Source organism: Fusarium keratoplasticum, chromosome 5 (genome assembly GCF_025433545.1).
Source record: "Fusarium keratoplasticum isolate Fu6.1 chromosome 5, whole genome shotgun sequence".
Lineage (NCBI taxonomy): Eukaryota > Fungi > Ascomycota > Sordariomycetes > Hypocreales > Nectriaceae > Fusarium > Fusarium keratoplasticum.
The window spans coordinates 3,672,809-3,693,137 of NC_070533.1; the positions used below are offsets into that span (position 1 = coordinate 3,672,809).

A 20,329-nucleotide genomic window follows, 5' to 3' on the forward strand; every position below is an offset into this window, starting at 1 on the left:
GTGCCACGTACAACACCAAGCGCAGGCTGGAGAGTCAAGAACCTGGTAGTTCATCTATCACGGCTATACTCGAGACATTGGGGGTCGCTGGTGGCTGTCTCGGATGTGTATCTCTGTGAGAGCCTCGTGCAAGAAATGACAATTGCGTTTACGTATGGACTACAGATGCCTGAGAATGGCTGAGAACGAAGCCCAACTTACAGCGCAAACTGAGTACAGCCCCGGACTGGGCCGTCTCCAGCCTCAGATGAGACAATTTCTCGCAGCTATGGTGCCCGCTCAAGGTCACGGTGACACTTTGACAAAGGCTCTTACGATCTCATGTACCCATTGACCGAGTTGAATAGACGCCCAGAATCGAATCCCAGTTGATGTGGTGCCAACACTCGCAGTCTTAGCTCCGGGTGCACTCTTTCTAGCTCCCCAGCCACTGTTTTTTTTTTATGACCCCAGGCCTCGCCTGATGTTCCGATGCGGGCGCCAACAAAAAAACATCCAGGGTCTTTTTTTGTTAGTGGCCTTAGTCTTTGGCGGGGGAGAAAGGAAGGGTCAATCATCTGACATCTCAAACAAGCGGCATCACGATAACTCTAGACGAACCGGCAAAAGAGCCGCTGGTAAACAAAGACCCCCAAACAATTTATCCTATGAGGGCATTGTTTATTTTCGGCTCCGAGGCTCTATTCGCCACCAGAGCACAACTCTTGCAGCACCTAGACAGCCTTGGTTCTGCTCTGTCACTCAGCCACGAATAACCATCCAGGCGCTAGAGTGCGTGCTGCAGGGGTTGCCTGTTGCGTGCATTCGCTCTGAGCCCAGGCCGTCGAATGACCTGTCATGCACGGCCGAGGACCCTGAGGTTTTCTTGCGCTTGCGGGGGTGGGATAACCTACCAGCCTGGTCGTCGACGATCATCAGTCGTGTGCCCTCTCGTGGAACTCCTCCATTGGCCGCCCGCTTCACGTTTGAGCCCAGAGATTCCCTTCCCAGTTGTGGCGGCCAGGTCGCTTGAGGGGAAGCCTGCACCCGGTGTGGCATGATTGACGGCGAAGCTGTCGTGAGTCGACCTTGTGAGGCACTCGGTCAGGACTACCGGCATGGTCTGGGATATAGCAGCAACCGTCTATATAAGACGTGATATCTTCACCATGTTGAAGAGAAGAACCATCCTTCACTCAAGCCTTCTACAACAACAACAACAACAACAATAACAAGCTTGAACGAGCAGCAAAAAAGAACGCATTCCACCTCTACCCGCACAATCCACAACTCGCCTATCTACACTCAACATGGCTTGGTTTGATGACTCCTGGGATGTCCAAGAAGCCGGTAAGCATATCATTCTCGAGCAGGGGTGGTGTCCACACGCTAACAACCCCAGATGTCGCTTCCGCCCAAAAGTATGGCGATGTTGCCCAGCAGGCCATTGCCCTCCTCTCCAAGTTCAAGACCGAGGCCAAGACCGTCCACGATCTCCTGAAGCACCTCTCGGAAGCCGCTGCCCAGATCGAGGCTCTGGAGAAGGCCAAGGCTGATCTCGAGGCTCAGCTCGCTACCCCCGCCGCGTCTGAGGTTGCCGAGCCTGTTGAGGAGGCTCCCGCCGCCGAGGAGGAGAAGCCCGCCGAAGAGACCCCCGCCGAGCCCGAGAAGGTCGCTGAGGAGGCCCCCGCTGCTGTCGAGCCTGAGGAGGAGAAGCCTGTTGAGGCTCCTGCTGCTGAGGAGAAGCCCGCCGAGGAGGAAAAGGCAGCCCCTGTCGAGGAGGCCCCCGCCGCTGAGCCCGAGAAGGCTGTCGAGGAGGAGAAGCCTGCCGTCGAGGCCGAGGCCGAGCCCGAAAAGCCCGCCGAAGAGACCCCCGCCGTCGAGGAGAAGGTCGCAGAGCCCGAGAAGGCTGCCGAGCCCGAGAAGGTTGCTGAACCCGAAGAGAAGCCCGCCGAGGCCGAACCCGAGAAGGTCGTCGAGGAGACCCCGGCCGCCGAGGAGAAGCCTGTCGAGGCCCCGGTCGCTGAAGAGAAGCCCGCCTCCGTCGAGGAGGAGACGCCAGCTCCCGCTGAGGAGAAGGCTGCTGAGCCCGAGAAGGTTGAGGCCGAGAAGCCCGCCGAGGAGGAGAAGCCTACAGAAGCCCCCGCCGCCGAAGAGAAGCCTGCCCCCGTCGAAGAGAAGGTCGTCGAGGCACCCGCCGCTGAAGTCGAGAAGCCTGCCGAGCCCGAGGCCGCTAAGCCCGTCGAAGAGACTCCCGCTGCTGAGGAGAAGCCAGTTGAGGAGAAGCCCGCTGAGGAGGAAAAGTCCGCTCCCGCCGAGGAGAAGGCCGCCCCTGTTGAGGAGACAAACCCTGCACCCGTCGAGGAGGCCCCCGCCGCCGAGCCTGAGAAGCCAGTCGAGGAGAAGCCTGCTGAAGCCGAGAAGCCAGTAGAGGCCCCCGCTGCCGAAGAGAAGCCTGCCCCTGTGGAGGAGAAGGTCGTCGAGGAGAAGCCCGCCGAGGTCGAGACACCCGCCGTTGAGGAGAAGGCTGTTGAGGAGAAGGCTGTTGAGGCTCCCGTTGAGGCTCCTGTAGTGGAAGAGAAGCCCGCTCCCGTCGAAGAGAAGGCTGCCCCCGTTGAGGAGAAGCCAGTTGAGGTTGAGAAGCCCGCTGAGGTCGAGAAGGTTGTCGAGGCTCCCGTTGCCGAGGAGAAGCCCGTGGAGGCTGAGCCCACAAAGGCCGAGCCCGTACCCGAGCCTGTGCCCGAGCCCGTCGCCGAAGTCAAGAAGGCCGAGCCCGTCGTGGAACCCAAGAAGGTTGAGACAATAATCGCCCAGCTCAACGGAGCTGCCGCCCCCGAGGTCTCCCAGCTTGTCGCCCCCAAGGCCTAAGCTGATGCATTGAAGAAGGCATTCTTGTTTGCTGAGCGAAATCTCACCAAACATTTCCCCTTCATCAACCTGACAACAAAAAATGTTGTCTGCATCCCACAGCGGCTCTTGGGACCGGCCGAGATGAGCGACCACAGTCGTGTCTCATCGTCTGTTGGATGATACCCCCACAAAAACGGTCCTAGGTCACAGACGAAGTTTATGATTCACGATATGGAAGGTCAGCTCACACCTTAGAAGAGGGCTTTGGATACTCATGGTCTCGCTGGAAAGTAGGCCTGGGTGCTTTGATCGCGCTCTTGGTGATTTTGGGCGACATAGTTGAGGAGGAATGGTGTTTAAAATGTTGTACTAGCGTCTGTAGCCTTTGAATTTGCATCGATTGATGGCAGCTTTCCATCATCAAACCCATTCTCTCTCTTGCGTGTGATGGTGAATTATGATGGTCGAAGTCATTCATATTTGGTGTCAGTCATCCGTTGAATGAAAGAAGTGCATGTGGAGCAATAATTGTCTTCAACTTTTTCGCGTAGCCGATCGTTGATGAAGTGTGTGTTGCTGCTGTCCTGGGCGTCGCAACAGAGACCTTCCATCGACGCCAAGAGGAAGACGAGAAAGCTGGGAACCGGCGGGGAAGGCCATCGTATTATTCCCTTTCCCGGAATGTTAATTTCCACGATTACCCCTTTGAAGAACAGGGACCTCTGCAGGCTCGACAGTCCAGGCCTGCATTTCGGCCCAAAGTGATCGACCCGACAGCAAGGGCTTGAGCTTTGAAGGATCGATCTAACAGACTAGTTTCATGCGGAAGTCAGGGACAAGCTGAATTAAGAGGATTCGGCTGATGGACGATCCCTCGCCTATGTAGGGTTTAAGAGCCGAGGTGGAGAGGAGCATTGGGTCCGTCTTGGGTATCTGACCACGTATGGAACACGAACTGTCGGTCATTGTTGCACATTTACGTGCGTTTTAATGCGTGAAATGAAGTCTCCCGCGGAGAAACACACAGCAGGTACTCCATAATCTTCCCACACACAGGGATAGTGATCCCTACGTGCCATGGTGCTTGTACAACCCTACTCATCTCCACACGCTTATACCGAAGGCGTTATCACCATGGGCGATCCCCGTTAAGGTTCAAGCCATGACAGGATCTTCAAACGGGGCCGCACACCACTTTCCCCTGATGATGATGGTGTCGGATACTAGAAAACCCCGTCTCTCCAAAGTGTAATCGTAGGTTGAGAGATGGTTGGGCTTACCTCTATTTCGTTCGTTTCCTAGCTCGACCTCTGCTATGGCTACTGAGCTCAAGCTATCCGATGTCGAGTTCATGACACCATGGTATCGGCAGCGGACCGTTATGGTGTTTGGCATCTGTTATCCTCTCGCTGTCGTGGCTGTCATCCTCCGATTCGTGAGTCGGCGGATAGCGCACAACGAACTCTGGTGGGATGACTGGCTGTCTTTTGCTGGGCTTGTAAGTTGATCATGAATTAGAGAACTGAATATGCTAACAATGTCTGATTAGGTGATGACAGGCGGTTTCTGCGCATGCGTACTCTCGTGCCTTCCGAGTAACGACTTGATCGACGGCAAACAAGATATCACGAACGCTCTTCTCGTGAAGGGTTCACAGGGGGCATACACGGCTGAGCTGTTTTACTATCTGAACCAGCTGAGCTTGAAGTTTTCCATCTTGTGTTTCTACTGGAGAGTATTTTCGTCCTCCAACTACATGAGGACATCCATTTATGGGATAGGCATCTTTATCATCCTCTGGTTCATTGCGTCGGTAGGCTGTACTTGCCATTGGGTTCGTCGGATTTCTCTGACTAGAGCAGTTCATCGTTGCCATTCTTCAATGCGTTCCCGTTCAGGCCAACTGGGATCCCATTGCGAAGATGCAGCCAGGAGTGAAATGCGTCAACCTGAATGGCTTCTTCTTTGGCACCTCGATACCAAACATCATTGCTGACTTGGTATTGGTTCTGTTACCGATTCCACTGGTTCTGCGACTCAAAATCACAATCACACAAAAGGTCTTTGTCATCTTTTTCTTCATACTGGGTGGATTGTGAGTACTGCACCTACTCTTTGCTTGTTTTCCAGCTAACTCGTTGCGCAGTGTTGTAATCACCTCGATCATCCGCCTGGAGCTCATCACAAAAGTCAACTTCGCAACGTTCGCTGTAAACTGGACTATGGATAACTCGGTGTTATGGACTATCGTGGAAAACTGCTGTGGTGTCATCAGCGTTTGCCTCCCGTCGCTTCGACCGATCATAAAACTCGTTCCCTGGAAGGCTTTCCAACACGCCTTCACGCACAGCTACGGCGCGAGCGGGGACTCCAAGACAAGGACGAGGACGGCGACACATGGCTTTGATCGATCGAGGCAAAGGTCCCAGTGGAGTGAGATTAGATCGACGAGTGCTGGGCCATCTGATGCCTACGGAATTCGCAAGGACACGCACGTTGAGGTGGTTTCTATTGAGATGGGAAGTGCTTCCAACTCGAGCCAGGTTCAACTTGCAGGGCAATCATCGGCCTAGACGGCCAGCAATTGCATTTGCGCACATTTAATAACACATCAACGCGAGCAAGCGATAGAGCTAAAGTCCAGCTGACATGTCGGGAAACTTAACATCCAGCAATTATCCAAGCGTATCATTGACTACCTAATTCATGAGGAGACTCGACTCGGAGCGCCGCTGGTCAACGGTAACTGCCGGGACTCTACGGAGTATACAACTCCTGTTCAGTCATGCTGAATCAGCGGTAAGTGCGGCCTGATGAATGCCCGACGTTCCTTGTCGATTCTCCAACAGACGTTGCATTAGTCTATACGCGGTTCACCAGGAACGATATCCTTGGCTCCATCCTGGGATAGGATGTGATCTACAGAATCGAGCCCAGCCCCCTGACTCGCGTGGACCGGAGAACTGCAAGGCTCCCCGGGCACTGGAAATGTGTGCAGTCTTCAACCAACAAAGTTCAATAAGTGGTGCATTTCAGGTTGGCCAAGTCTGAGCCGTGCCACAGGCGAAAGTCAAATGATCGCTATCGTTGCCGTTAGAAGCTAAGTTACCCATGGATGATCAACGGCCCCCTGCAAGTCTCCGTTGATTTTCATATTACGATAGACGTGAAGGATCTAGTTACCCCGCAAGGATCCGGGGACGGAACTGCCGCGGAGGAAGCCTTACTCATAGAAGTATGGTCTGCAGTGGAGGATCTGGTAACCTTGAGAACCTATAACAGAAGACATCGAGGATCTCGTATGCAAACTTGCATAAAAGCAGGGCTCTTTGGATAAATATTACGTAGAAGATCAGCAAAGCCGGTCTCGCCTTTCTTCTCCTTCATCCAGGGTCATTCTCTGACCTCCTTTTCTATCTCTGTTGTCGATCTCAAGCTGCGATTGCTTCATCCTATAGGCTACACAGATTCCCTGAAACACTGAACCCGAAACTTGCAGAATGAAGGCTACCTTTCTTCTCGCTTGCTTTGCTCATGCTCTCCAGGCCTCTGCCTCTGGGGCCAATCTCCCAGCAGACTACGAGCGAGCAACAACCGGCCTGGTCAAGACTCAAGATGGAGTGCACTTGAACTACACACAGGCCGGCTCCCTCCTGGGACAGAACCTTGTCTTCATCCCCGGATGGCGACAGAGTGCTGCTGAGTGGAAGAAGCAGGTTGAGTATTTCTCCAAGGCTGGCTATCGTGTCACCGCGTACGATATGCGCGGCCATGGAGAGTCTGAGAAGCCAGACTTTGGATACCGACTGAGCCGCTTCGGCGCAGACCTCAACGACGTCTTGACTACTCTCGACCTCCACAACGTCAGTATTATCGCTCACTCGATGGGCTCATCCGTTACCTGGGCATTCTGGGATCAGTACCCCGACGAACGACGACGGATCGACCACTTTGCAATCGTCGACCAGTCCTCGGTTCTCGTCGCCGATCCCACCTGGACCAAAGCCGAAGCCGAGACCTTTTCCGCTGCCCTATTCACGCCCGCTGGAACGTACGAGTTTGCAAACAACATGACAGCCGAGACGCCGCCCTTTGTTCGAAGCATGTTCACCCCCGACGTATCCGAAGCCGACTACCAATGGGTTCTCTCAGAGAACAAGAAGATTAGCGACAAGAACGCTGCCACACTCCTTATCAACCACGCCTTTGCCGACTGGCGAGATGTTCTTCCCCGGATCAACATTCCCACGCTCGTCATCTCGGGAGATGTCAGTGTTAACAACGCGTCTGGTATCTCTTGGGCTGCGACGCAGATCCCTGGGGCCAAGAGTCGGACTTTTACTGCTGAGGAGAAGGGTAGCCATTTCATGTTTTGGGAGAATCCCGAGTTGTTTAACAGTGTCATTGAGGAGTTTGTCACTTCATAGAACCAAGCCGGGCGCTGCTAGGGACGAGATTCTTCTCCAACCCAACATGGCGTGTCTACTGCTGTTGACTAATCCAATATTGGGTTCTTTATTGATGGTCCCATTCATCCAGATAAGCAAGCTAGATGTTCCGTTTAAGTGATGGATATTACCAAAGGTCCTGCTTTCGATACCTTTGGATGTCCTTTAGCTACACCTGACTGTGATTGCCAACATGGGTAGTAAAAAGCTTACATCTTCATACCTAAGTCAATCGGATTCTCGTCATGGATATATTTAACACTGGTTGTCTATTCAGGTATTTCTAATAAGGATTCGGCTGCAAGAGCAAAGAACCAGCACCTGCTTGGCTTAAAACAAACCCAATCCTACATGATCCAAGAAGGTTTCGCGAAAGGGGCAACCGTCACTATTGAAATTAATAACGGCATTATGGACGAGGATGCGATTGAAGAGATAAGGATTCAAAACTATAGGTTGTTCTTATTAATGCTAATTGGTGCGGTCCTGGTTTCTCTCTAGTCTGCCTACCTATCTGAATATCTAGATAACGTTTCAATCTCGAACCATTATAGATTCCAAGTAAGCTGCGTCTCGACACAGCTCTTACCCAACTCAGCCCATCCAAGTGAACTCCATTTCTCAGGGTTCTCTGACGCCTCGGTGAAGTGCTTCATAGCCAACACAGCCTGAGCTGCCCATCTCTCAGGACTCAGGCGCCCCACGCCAGTTGCCAACGGCGTCATGAGAATACTCCGAATTTCTTCTTCTTCTTCAGGGGCTTTGCCAGCTCTTACGTCCCGGTTGTGGTTGTCCACGGCACATAGAAGACTCCAGATGCATTCGTAGACAACCTCACGATCCCAGTTGGCATCGGCGGGCATGCGCATGGTTGGGCAGAGAGCAACTCGTTTGGTTCCCCAGACGTTTCGTGACCGAGAGTGGAATTCGTCAGGGATGCGGACTAGAGTGCAAGTACCTGGAGGTGCAAACCCACGCCATTGCTCGTAGAGTTTTGCTTGAGCAACGCCTGTGAGGGCATGGTAATCATCTCGAGGTGCAAAGGCGCGGGAAATGGCATCGTCGAATGCTCCATCTAGTCGCCCATATGAGTTTGCCGGAGACACGATTGTGTCGAACTGGACAGATGAGGGGAGCTGAGATAGAGCGTAGTCGTGAATCTCGATTGAGAATGAGGAAGGGAGTTTCCTGGCTACACGTGCGGCTTCGAAGGCATTGATGTAGCGCTCTTCCATGCAGAGGAGATGGATGTGAGGGAGTGAGGAGTTGCTGGAGCCCATTGCGAATGATTGCAGCAAATTAGATAAATAACGATAAGTCACAGGTCAGAGCTGATATCGTCGTAATGTGGAATAGATGTTTACCAATGAATCCATAGATCAAAGATGGCTTCCCACGTATTATTATATCATCTGAGCGAGGTGGCTGCCTGATGCCTCGTCAACGTGTTCTTACCCAAGTACGGGGGTGGGGCTTGTTGATCGTTGCTGCGCCCTGGGGCGGTGCTTTTGTGGCGCTCGCCACCACGAGGGCATTCCCAACCAACAAGCTAAGACGAGCTAATCTTAGCTGTGGGCTTGATAGAGGGTATATACGATGCTATTTTTGACATCTGCTTGTATCTCACAGCAAAGCATCGAACCGTATTTTACCATCATGCTCGTTTATTGGGGGGGCGCTTCTCTTGCAAAATCAGGCCAAGTCAGGACCACTGACTTGTGTCTATTTATTTCGTCGATATGGATTTAACGCCAATGAATCAGATATCACCGTACCTCCCCGGAAAGGGCTGCTTTAACTTCATAGTCTCAGGTCGACTCGTCTCTATCAAGTGCCCACGCTGCAAAAGCCTCTGGGTTCTCCTCGGATACCTTCTTGCACGTCTTCAAATCCTCCAAGACATCCTCGCATAGCTTATGGCTCCCTCCCCAAGCGCCCATATCTAGCCATCCGAAGTCCAGTTCCGAAGAGTCTCTCTCTGTCGGCAATATCTCGTCCTTGTACATTTGATCCCGCACACCTATCGCATATTCGCGATAGGTCTTCAAATCTGCAATGTCTTTCTCATCTAGAACTTTGTGCGTTATGTCGAAGCAAGACATTGCCGCTTCAACCTCCCGCAAATGCTGCCCAAGTTTCCCCATTTCCGGGAACACCAGGTTCCATTCAAAGATACACTCATGCTCCTTCGGCTTTGAAGAGACCTCCTGAAGCGCCCTGTCTATCAGAGCTCTGAACCAGCTGCCGAGTGCGCGGCCCAGCTCGAGGCGACCATTGGTTTTGGCATAGCAGGCATTACAGCAAGTACCTTTCAAGAGAGTCCCACCTTATCGCGGATTTCCAGATCGTCCAACAAAAATGGGAAATAGTCTCGTTCAGAGCGTCAGATTGGAACTAGGTGATGGACTTGAACACGAAAATTTCGTAGTTCTTTCCAACGAGTGCACCCGGGGCAACGCATCATCCACATTTCCCAGGAGATTGGTTGTATTGCTCTGCTTTGGGCTCTGCCATAGCCAAGATCCATAGTTTCTAACGCTTTCGGGGTCTGACAGCCCAGAAAGTCGGAAAGCCCTGGGAAGTACCTGTCCAGTTCTGAATAGAACAGGACCCTGCGGTTTTCTTGAACAGGTACCCTTGCAGTTCCATCTGCCTCCTGACTGGTTGGCCCCAGCTCGCCTCTGCGGTATTGGCACTCGAGATATCTTCGGTTCTGTCGATCAGAGCCTATGAACACGGTCCTGGATTTTTCCTCCTCAATCGTAGGCTTGCGAGCCGTATCTGCCAGTGGTTCCCAAGTCGTTGGCGCATCATACAGCGCAGAGACTCGCATGAGTTTCTGGTAGGGCGGCTCCTGAATAGAGCAGGTTCCGAAACACCGTCGAATAAGAAGATGAAGGCAGCTGGTATAGGCCCAGCGAAGGTCGTTACACTCGTTTGCGAGAGGTTAGGACGGTCCTTCTAAAATGTGTGGAAGGGCATTGGTCCTCCATACTCCTTAAGAGTCTCCATCCGCAAAAGACGTTCGACTAAGTGCCCCTTTGTAGGTTTGATAAGGAGACGGAAGTGCTGGCTTGTTTGGCTGAGCGATATTAGACCAATAGGGTCTAGAAGGCTGATGAATGAGTATTGAAGCTCGGTCGGCAGTAAATCTAAAGCTATTTTTGTGATCTTTAGGTAGTCGTAAGTTGTACTGGTGAGCTGTGATTAATTCGAAAAGAACAGGACTGCCATCAGAGGAAACTGAATTTATACGTCTGGACGAGTTCGTGCTTCGGGGGAAATGTCTTTGTCCACTTGAAAGCGCCGGCAACGGAATCGAGTGTCTATGAACAAAGTGGAAACTCAAAAATGTAGTTGTTCGGCTCGGGGCTGAGATCTCTTTGTTCTTAACAAAGGACGTTGGCTGAGGGGCGCTGTATTCCTTTTCAAACTGCCCCAAGATTGGCAGCTTAAAATCTATCTTTAGACGATAAAGAATGACAGGCGAGTTTCATAAATTAAAAACCGGCTATGGAGCGGGGCCTCCGAGAAGGTCCAGGAATCGTCCTCGAAACGTGATGACGACGTAATTTGCCATAAGACTTTCATTGACGTCAGCATTTGAACATATATAGAAAACGTCTCCAAAACAACAAATCTCTTTAAAATGCTTCCTAAAAAAAACTCAAGCTCCTCTTTGTCTAAAGCCTTACATCCGCCCAAAGCTTTGTAGACGTCCATTGCTTCGCAACAAATAAACATCCAATATGCCCTGCTACAAAGGGAAATGTATCTGCGGTAATCTTCAATACACCGTTTCGCTATCCTCTCCTGATGAAGCCCGGACTTCCCTTTGCCACTGCCACAGTTGCCGGAGAGCATTCGGCACGAACTTCGGACTAACCACCAAGGTTAGAGTTGACAACGACAAGAGAGTAGCGCTGACAACTCAGTTAGGTGCCTGTAGAGGGATTTGAGTACAGCCATGGGAAGCCAAAGATCTTCAAGCAAGATAACGGTGTAACACGAGAGTTTTGTGAGAATTGCGGCGTGTTCGTCTGCGAGTACGGCGTGAGTGATCGAATTTGGCATACCCTGCAGCCCTACGCCAACTAAACAATGGTTAGGAACAAGCGGCGAACAAGTTCCGTTACATCATGTGGGGGACATTTGATGGCCCAGAACAATTCCCTCCTAAAGGAGAATTCTTTTGCAAATATCGCACAGAGTGGATGCCAGAGATACCAGGTTCGTCAGACAACTAATGTGAAGACTGGATATGCAAAGAATTGACGATGGGACAGGCGTGTTTCGCAAGAACGAGATTAAGGAATGAGTGCAGATCAAGCAGACAGTCTCCGTAGATTGGAATCACGCATGAGTGAGATGACGAGTGAAGGCTTGAGGGGATAACAACAAATCAACGGTTCATGCGGAGACATGCATAAGAAAGTAACATGATGGTATCAATTAAATATCCTCGCTAAATGCACAGCTTTACATGCATGGCAGAAAGTAATTAAGAATACTTCGAGACAATGCCGCCTTTGCAGGAATTCCAATATCTCTCAAGAGCTTAAGCAGAGGCCTTGGCAGCCTTGACAATGACGTCGCTAGCCTTCTCGGCAACAACATACAGAGGCAGCGCAATGTAGAAACCAGGAATCTTGGGGAAGACACTGGCATCGACGACTCGCAGGCCGTCAACGCCACGGACCTTGAACTCGGAGTCGAGGACAGCCATAGGATCGCTATCAGGGCCGATAGGACAGGTGCAAGAAGCGTGGTGGCCCCAAGCCTCATCCTTGAGGAACTGCTTGGCATCTGCCTCGCTAGTAACGTTGTTTCCGGGCCAGACCTCGGGGAAGCTGCCATCAAGAGGGATGAGACTGTCGAAAGCTCGTCGAGAAAACTCGAAGCCCTCGTAGGTGGCCTGGAGATCCTTGTCGCCTTCTCCGTTGCTGTTAGCACCTGTGTCGTAGTAGTTGAAGTTGATGATGGGCATATCCCTTGGGTCAGTGGACTTCAAGGTGACTGTGCCGGCGTTGTTGCGGCTGTGAGCCTTGAGGATGATCCAAGCCCAGTGCTGAGCATCGGCGAGAGAGTCGGAGGCGTAGCCGGGGAAGTAGCCCTTGAACTTGGCTGGGGCACCAGAGATGAGCAGATCGGGTTCCTTTTCGGCGACGGAAGACTTGAGAACAACGGCGATGGCGATACCGTTTGTGGCGTAGACACCCTTGGTGATAGGCTCGATGCCCTTCTTGTACTGCTCGAGGCAGGGATCGGGCATTGTCTCCAAGAAGGTGCACTTGGACGTGATAACAAAGTCGCTGGTTGTCTTGCCAATGACGGTAGCTTCGTATCGGTCCTGCATGTTGGTTCCGACACCAGGAAGATCAACAAGCACGGGGATGTCGAAAGAGTCAAGCTCCTTCTTGGGTCCGATGCCGCTGAGCTTGAGGAGCTGGGGAGTGTTGAAAGAGCCAGCGGAGACAATGACTTCACGCTTGGCCTTGACGCTGCCAGATCCGCTAGACTTAGCCGAGGTGGAGCGAGGGTCGGCGCGATACAGGCTAGAGCCTTCCAAGAAGTCGACACCTGTGGCGCGAGGCTTGGAGCCAGTCTTGTCGAATGTGATCTTGGTGACCTATTATTCTGTAAGTAAAAGAACCACCATTCACGAACCGCAGGCACTTACGAGTGTGTCGAGCTTGATGTCGAGGTGGTACTTGCGCGAACCATCAGAGTTGACAGCATTGGCAGTGTTCAGGATCAGATCCCTGGGTCCACCACGCACAGAATCAGTCATCGACAAAGGAACCTGGTAAAGTCCAGTCTTGCTCGTCTGGCCAGGAGCGTTGATATCTCGAAGCAGCACCTGACCAAGCCCGGCAACGGTGTTGAGTAGAAAGCCAACAAGGCTCTTACCCATGGCAGAGCCAGCGGCAATAATCAGGGATAGGAGCTTCTGGTCTTCCACGACCAGAGAAAGAGATGTAAGTGACAGACCGAGCCACCCCTTGAAGCCATGGCCGATGATGCTGCTGGGTAGGTACATGTTCTTCTCCAGCTTCTTGAAGTACGATCGCATGTTGGTCGGGTTCCAAGAGTCATCACCAGTCAGGGTGGCAATGTTACTCCAGTCGCTATCATGAGCATAGATAGAAATGAGAGCATTGTGGCGCGAGCATCCACCCAGCGTTCCAGCACGAGGATACAAAACACCAAGAGGCTTAGCCTCGGCCGGGGGATCAAGACCAACGTAAAGACTCCCATCCGGTTTCTCGTACGTCATCTTGGAGTCCCGCTTCTGCTGCTTGGCATCGGGGTAGTGGTTGACATAATAGTTCCACCGGGTGTCCTCGAACTCGGTCGACATGAGGTGCAGAGCTGGGATCTTTTCCTCCCAGGCATCGCCAGAGTCGCCGCCTGCATCGATTAGGAGGACCTTGTAGCCAGCAATGGCGAGGTTGGCGGCTACGGGACCTCCTCCTGCACCGGAGCCGACGACGACATAGTCGTAGTCAGTGGAGGTGGTGTCACGCTTTCCGATGAAGGGATCATGTCGAGGCTGATTTGATGATGTCTTCCAGGGAACGGCACTGTGTAACAGTCAGTATAATGTTTTCTCTCTAACATGGGCAGTGCTAACATGGATGAGGCCGAGTCGGCCAAGAGTGAAACGAGTGTGAGAACGAATGAGGCGCGCATTTTCAACGCGGAAGCTTAAACTCATGTACAAAGAAAGGAGCGACCAGTAGTAGGTAGGATGAATCAAAGAAAAAGATCTCAAAACATGGATGTGATGACCTCAAGCCAGCTAAAACAAACCAAGCCTGAGCCAAGGAAACAACAAAAAGGTAAAAAAAGCAGGCAAGCAGCTTCAAGATATCGGCAGTGGGTGGTACAGCGCTAGTTCCAGAGCGGTCTTTAAGGTAAAGCCACCGCAGGACGCTAACAGCAGGTGACTTGTGGGAGGGCTTTCAAGTGCCGACCTCCCAGGGCATGTTTCACGAATCCGGGCTTGAATAATTAGTAGCTGATCGTCAGCCACGTACGACTCGTCGGAAGGTGGCTAGCTGCCGGCCGAGAACGGAAGAAACGGCAGCCTTGATTTTCCTGTCTTGTCGCTGTCATCCCCTGGGTTGTCAAGCATGGATCCAGGGGGGAGATTGAAGGCTCTTGGGCAGTGATGACGGTTGCTGTCGAAGTGGGTGATGTGCATTGGAGGCGGAGCGTCTGTGGGCCATAGCTTACGCTGCTGGGTCACAAGGCCAGGCCAGGCCGTTGGATAACTTGTGGGTAGCCGTTTGCGGATTCAAGCTTTCATAGAAGCCTGTTTCATTCTGTTATCTTCAAAGTTTGTGTAAATGGGGCTTGAGACACATCTCGTCCACCAGCCAGCCACATGTATTGTTGACCGACTTCCCCTTATCGGTTGCGGACTTGACTCTCAGCCCCGACCCAAGTTGTATTACAGTCGATCGTCATGACAGCCAAAATGAAATGAAACCTCTCTGAGCAAGTTAATGGGTATGCAAACGGGGTCGGCACAAAGCTTGCCCAGCCCAAAGAGGAGACGAATGGAGTCTAGATGTCACCCAGAAAGGGAGATCCTTGACCCTTGCAAGGCTAGTAGTGCAACGGCTTCACTCTCCACAACCCCGTACTATGCTCGACTTGGACTCCTCCGAGCCTGAACAAGAAAACACTCCGCGACGCATGAACTTCGGCGAATGTAAAGTTCAAGCGGGGAAGAGCAAGGGGAATTGGACTAAAGGCTGGGCATCATCTTCCCCGGACGATCTTGGCTGCTTTTGAGCAAAGTGCTGGGGCAGGGTTGAAAGCCTTGCTGACGCTGTGCCAAAATAGAAGAATACGAGAAATTAGTGACAGACTGCAAGATTACGTGGGACCCCAATGACAGTGAAGTGCAGGCTACTGTTGTTATTGGAATGGTGAGGAGATCCTCTCTATCTAGTCTATGGTAACGAACGCTGAAAGGAAAGAAATTGTAGACCGAATTTCACACTGGCTCACGAGGAGTCACTGGCAGCTTCTCTGAAGAGTGACGCCCATGATGATGGTGATAGTCAAACCTCATGTCGGTAAGCTCCATTGCAGACGTCTCATTTGGATTCTTAGAGACCCTCACGCCTTGACCCTGCGACAAGGCCTTGGAGGTGCTCTTCTGCGAACTCGATGCCTGTTTCCCTTCCGAGATGTTGGCATATTCCGACTTGCTTCTGGCCGTGGTGCCAAAGACTTTGGGGAAGACGAGAGAGAAGAGGGAGCGGATGGCGGGCATACAAGCGCAGAGGATGCTGACTGGGACTTCAATGGTGCTCCAGTAGCCGATTTCAACGTAATCCTCTGTTTTTGTTAGTTATTTGATGCTAGAGTTGAAGGATCCAGAGTACTCACGCGTCACGTTGCTAGTTGTGGCATAACTCGCCAGTGACTGTAGTCGAACAATACTGACGATGGTGACACTGGAAAGATTAGTGACTGGAAAACAGACTGATGGGAAGGGGGGCATACAAAAATCCAACACTGAACATGAGCATAATCTGAATCTTCTTCTTCCGCGACAAAGAAAGCTTGTAGAGTTCCCATAGCGGTAGGCATAGCGTAGCCACGTCGAGAACAATGTTGAGAATGGCCGCCATCCAGCCCTGCATGTTGATGTTGTTGCATTTTGCGGGAAACTCCTTGTCCCACGCCCTCCAGGCACCTTCGATGGGAGTGCATTGGAAGATTGAGACGAGCTCAAAGGCAATGAAATATGCGACGTTGAGGCCAATGAGAATCCAACAGCCCAATCGGATGTTTTTGCCTGGAAAGACCTTGAGGTAGAAGAGTAGGATGGAGATTTTTGTGACAGGGAGAACTCCAAGGTAGAGAAGCTCATCCCAAAAGAAGAACTGAACTCCTTATTAGGTGTTTGAATCATTGAAAGTTATCAAGGAACTCACATAAAGGAAATCGGTAATGTCGTCAGGATGCACATTCCAAATATCTTTACCCAGGCCAACTCTGGAGATAGGTATCGATATGGCGTTGAGGGGTATCATCATGAGCTGTAACGAGTGAGCAGGCAATTAACCGACACCAAAAGACGACATACCACTGCAAGGAGCATCACCCAGTCGTCAGCTCCCCAAGTCTGGGCTCGCACAAAAACTCTGGCCATAACTCTCAGGCCGAATCCCACGAGGCCGATGACGAGAAAGACGATTCCTAAGATCCATACTAAAGCTGTGCGGTCTCTCGACGGCGCGTTGCATGTGTGCTTGGAGTAGCTCTGGACCACTGCGAGTTGTTAGCGCAAGCAATTTTAATGAGTGAATAAACCTACAAAGGGACTCTCTAACTGTGCAATTGGCGTGCACGCATAGAGAAATCTTTTCGTTCAACTCAACGTTGGTGCAGATACAAGTGACGTTGGTCAACTCGCAAGTCGACTTGAGCGTCTCCTGCTGGATACATAGCAACTACACGACGTTAGCTCACAGGCAACCAACACAACCAACAGACGAAATGCTTACGCCACAGGTAGGAGGCTCTTCTGGCGTGGTGGCAGCCCACACGCCAGCCTGGAACACAGCCAGGATCAAGGCGGCAAACGCAAAGAACTTCATCTTTCCCTGGTCATTCAACAAAGAACACCGCAGACAAGAAGAAAAAAGAGACGAAGGGGGTCCCGTTTAGCAGCGACGGTGATATGAATAAACTGTTTGAGACTGATTGAGGACCCGCTCCATCTACCGAAGGATTCAAGCCAAGACGTGCTCGATCTACCGAGCCAGGGCAGAGAAGATCCCTGGTGCCTGAACTGCCCACCGTTTCATCAGCGATAGCCTGGGTCCGGAGTGAGGCCGCTTATCCATTACGTATCGGCAAGCATGAATTCTGCGAATTGCGGCGATAGAAACGGGCCTTGTAAACTCGTGGAAGAATGGCTGGCGACTGCTAGCGGGTGCGATTGTGAAACGGACCAGCCCGGTTTTTGGGAACAGACCACCTAGCCTTACTGGAATCGACAAGGCAGAGTTGCATTTCTACTGTCCTAGGAGATTGGCGACCCGTTCGAGAGGGACATGTCCACTCGAGTTCGCCGATAGATTGCTGTCGCTCAACTGAGAAAACAGAACTTGTGGCTTGGCTATGACAGGTAATCTGACGAACGACTCGTTGGCTGCAGGGATCGACCTTGATGACATTCAGCCATGGCACCGGATCCAAAGGAGGCTTCGCCTCTGCATCATGCAGGGGCCGGTCCCTGTCCGGGAGGAGTTCAAGCATGACAAGCCCAGCCTCCGGTTGATAGTGCCCGTACGGCAAGTAAAGATATCCGCCCTTCCCGTCGAATACACTTTTGCAACTCTCAACTTTCACAAGCCGATCAGTGGGTAATCGTCTCATTCGGACTCTACGGGCTTGCACAAGAGCCCGCGCGGTAACATTATTTCTCAATGCCTTGGACGAGACCGTCCAAACTCTAAAGGGGGGTTCATTGATTGTGGATTTTTGCTACTATTCCTCATTTTAAGCGAACCTTGCTAATTCTGGAAAGCCGTTCGTTTTTGCACAGGGCTAACTAGTCAAGGATTCCCAAGGTTCCCCGGAGTAGTGTTTCAAGCTACTAAACGACCTCCTCTTAGTGCAGTCCTCTGCACGGACTGGGTGAGACCCTGAATAATGAATTGATAAGGGCCAATTAGGGACGACCCGTTTTGACGATCTTGATTCTTGGCTCTGGCGATCCTTTCCTCGAGAGATGGGAAGGATTCTACGCCCAACTCAGGGGCCATGTGCGTATCCTTATTATTCTGTGTGCCGGCTATCATTACGTAGTCCCGAGTAGACGGTATTACCGGCAACCAGGAAACACAACCCAAGGCTGATCTCAATATCGGCGACCAGAGCCTCGGCACGCACCTGTCAGAAAGGGTGCCTGGTAAAAAGCATCGGCCAAGAAGCTTGTTTCGATTTCTAATCCTTTGCTGTTTCATAGGGTCGGCATGCTGCTGTGAAACTGCCGTTCTTCCAACGTCACTCTTTAATACTCACTTTCTACACTCATTTTTTGACTTTACCATGAAGTGCCAGTCCTTTCTTTCTGTTCTGCCGTTTCTTGGCGTCGGTGTCAATGGCTTCCCTTCGTACATGAATGGGCCTATTGGTGACATTGTGTCTTCGAGGCTTTCCGATAAGGTGGAAGGCGTTTTCCACGAGGTACATGAGAAGAGGTTGCTATTCGATCCCTTGACGAAGCCTATCGATGTCAGCGGCGACCACAAGTTCATCCCACCCGACTATTCCAGGGGCGCCCAGCGAGGGCCTTGCCCTGGCCTGAATGCGTTAGCCAACCATGGCTACATCAACCGGAAGGGAGTCACCAGTCTGACCGAGGTGACTGGAGCCATCAACAAGGTGTTTGGTATGGGCTTGGAGCTGTCATCCATCTTGTCAGTGATGGGCACCGTATTCGTCGGAAACCCTCTATCTCTCAACCCAGGCTTTTCCATCGGCGACACTGCCAGCGGCGCTCAGAACCTCCTTGGAAACCTCGCTGGACTCCTTGGTACACCTAGAGGTCTCACCGGTTCACACAACATCATCGAAGGTGACTCGTCCAACACTCGAGCCGACCTCTACGTCACTGGAGATGCTTCCACCCTGGTTCTTCAGCAATTCAAGGACTTCTACGAGATGTCCTCTGGGGAGGGGGACTACAACTTTGATGTTTTCGCCGAGCGAGCTTACATCCGCTTCCACGAGAGCGTGGCGACGAACCCCAACTTTTACTATGGGCCATTTACTGGCATGATTGCTCGTAATGCGGGTTACCTGTTTGCTTGTCGCATGTTTGCCAACCACTCTTCCGAGAACCCGTCCGGCTTCCTGAGTAAGAACATCGTTGCGAGATAAAACTATTCATCGCTAACTGGCTAAAGACAAGGAAGTCCTAAAGAGCTTCTTTGCTATCGAGGGTGAAGGCGACAAACTTACTTATAAGCGAGGATATGAGAGGATCCCCGAGAACTGGTACCGTCGACCTGTTGACTATAGTTTGGTTCACCTCAACCTCGACGTCCTGGCCTTGGCTGCCAAGTACCCCGAGCTGGCCAGGCAAGTATCCAAGACTCCCTGAGGCAACTCCCAGACTAACAAGTCGTAGTATCGGAGGCAACCTAGGAAAGGTCAATAGCTATGCTGGAGTCGACCTCAGCGACCTAACCGGCGGCGTCTTGAACCTCACAAAGCTACTTGAGGGCAACAACTTGCTATGCTTCGTCTTTGAGATTGTCAAGACCGTGGCGCCAAACTCGCTCTCCACCCTATTCAAGATCATCGAAGTCCCACTCAAGCTCGTCACTGATACTCTTGGTGCAGCCATTCTGGATCTCACGTGCCCGGCTTTCAAGGATCTTACTGTTGGTGGAAAGAGTTTCGAGGAGGGTATTCAGGTTCAGTTTCCCGGTGCCAAGCTTGGTGCTTCTGTCCTGTAACCTGTATTCTTTCGTCTTTCTCTCTACCTAGCATGTTGCTACGCTTTTGAAACTGGTCCTGGATGTGAGCCGCTATTATAGAAATAATCAAGACAAGCCTAATACCATTATTCGAAGACACGACTCAGGCACGCCTGAGCTCATTTTTATTTATAGACTTCAACCCCTACTACTGCAAGTAAAGTTGACCGATAGTGCTTAACGGTATTGGGTCTCGATGCTGGGATGTCTTGACAACTCCGCTGCTCGGATTTGTTGTGGATTTCCTGTCTAAAGCTAGCATGAAACTCGATAACAATGTTCAATGAGCACTACCCAGGCCGGGGACCTGGAGCTTAGCTTAAGGCTATCAGAGACCCCATGGCACCCCAGATTAGGAGATTTATTGCTCTCTAAGGCCCCTTACGTGGACCTATCACTGCGTTTGTGAACCTTTCATAGCGTCACCATGTGACCCTACCCTGTAGCTAGCTGAATCACTTGTCTGATTCTTGCACTCGCAAACAGTGCCCAATATTACAGCAAAGAGTACATTCCTTAGCAAGATCTCTTATT

The 20,329-nt window shown here is 51.7% G+C and overlaps 6 protein-coding genes and 1 pseudogene across 7 annotated transcripts, besides 1 other annotated feature; 4 read left to right on the top strand and 3 right to left on the bottom strand.

Moving 5' to 3' along the window:
* Nucleotides 1–4,144: 4,144 nt before the first annotated feature.
* On the top strand, nucleotides 4,145–5,402 carry NCS57_00779600 (uncharacterized protein; the record flags this gene model as incomplete). The annotated part of the gene is made up of 4 exons (XM_053057638.1): nucleotides 4,145–4,327; nucleotides 4,379–4,642; nucleotides 4,692–4,924; nucleotides 4,976–5,402. 4 exons carry the CDS (start codon nucleotides 4,145–4,147, stop codon nucleotides 5,400–5,402), a joined length of 1,107 nt encoding a protein of 368 aa, XP_052913833.1.
* A 927-nt stretch (nucleotides 5,403–6,329) lies between these two features.
* On the top strand, nucleotides 6,330–7,256 carry NCS57_00779700 (AB hydrolase-1 domain-containing protein; the record flags this gene model as incomplete). The annotated part of the gene is made up of 1 exon (XM_053057639.1): nucleotides 6,330–7,256. The coding sequence occupies one exon, from the start codon at nucleotides 6,330–6,332 to the stop codon at nucleotides 7,254–7,256; it is 927 nt and encodes a 308-aa protein (XP_052913834.1).
* A 569-nt stretch (nucleotides 7,257–7,825) lies between these two features.
* Nucleotides 7,826–8,557, bottom strand: NCS57_00779800 (uncharacterized protein; the record flags this gene model as incomplete). The annotated part of the gene is made up of 1 exon (XM_053057640.1): nucleotides 7,826–8,557. The coding sequence occupies one exon, from the start codon at nucleotides 8,555–8,557 to the stop codon at nucleotides 7,826–7,828; it is 732 nt and encodes a 243-aa protein (XP_052913835.1).
* A 2,469-nt stretch (nucleotides 8,558–11,026) lies between these two features.
* Nucleotides 11,027–11,595, top strand: NCS57_00779900 (CENP-V/GFA domain-containing protein; the record flags this gene model as incomplete). Its single annotated transcript, XM_053057641.1, has 4 exons — nucleotides 11,027–11,170; nucleotides 11,217–11,330; nucleotides 11,387–11,507; nucleotides 11,564–11,595. 4 exons carry the CDS (start codon nucleotides 11,027–11,029, stop codon nucleotides 11,593–11,595), a joined length of 411 nt encoding a protein of 136 aa, XP_052913836.1.
* Nucleotides 11,596–11,835: 240 nt separating this feature from the next.
* NCS57_00780000 (uncharacterized protein) lies at nucleotides 11,836–13,970 on the bottom strand (the record flags this gene model as incomplete). Its single annotated transcript, XM_053057642.1, has 3 exons — nucleotides 11,836–12,906; nucleotides 12,958–13,861; nucleotides 13,912–13,970. The coding sequence occupies 3 exons, from the start codon at nucleotides 13,968–13,970 to the stop codon at nucleotides 11,836–11,838; spliced, it is 2,034 nt and encodes a 677-aa protein (XP_052913837.1).
* A 1,315-nt stretch (nucleotides 13,971–15,285) lies between these two features.
* Nucleotides 15,286–16,900, bottom strand: NCS57_00780100 (CFEM domain-containing protein; the record flags this gene model as incomplete). Its single annotated transcript, XM_053057643.1, has 7 exons — nucleotides 15,286–15,632; nucleotides 15,684–15,751; nucleotides 15,801–16,183; nucleotides 16,235–16,339; nucleotides 16,387–16,571; nucleotides 16,618–16,753; nucleotides 16,808–16,900. The coding sequence occupies 7 exons, from the start codon at nucleotides 16,898–16,900 to the stop codon at nucleotides 15,286–15,288; spliced, it is 1,317 nt and encodes a 438-aa protein (XP_052913838.1).
* A 1,228-nt stretch (nucleotides 16,901–18,128) lies between these two features.
* Nucleotides 18,129–19,774, top strand: NCS57_00780200 (annotated as a pseudogene). The gene is made up of 3 exons: nucleotides 18,129–19,170; nucleotides 19,220–19,376; nucleotides 19,444–19,774.
* Nucleotides 18,129–19,774: a sequence feature.
* Nucleotides 19,775–20,329: the final 555 nt, after the last annotated feature.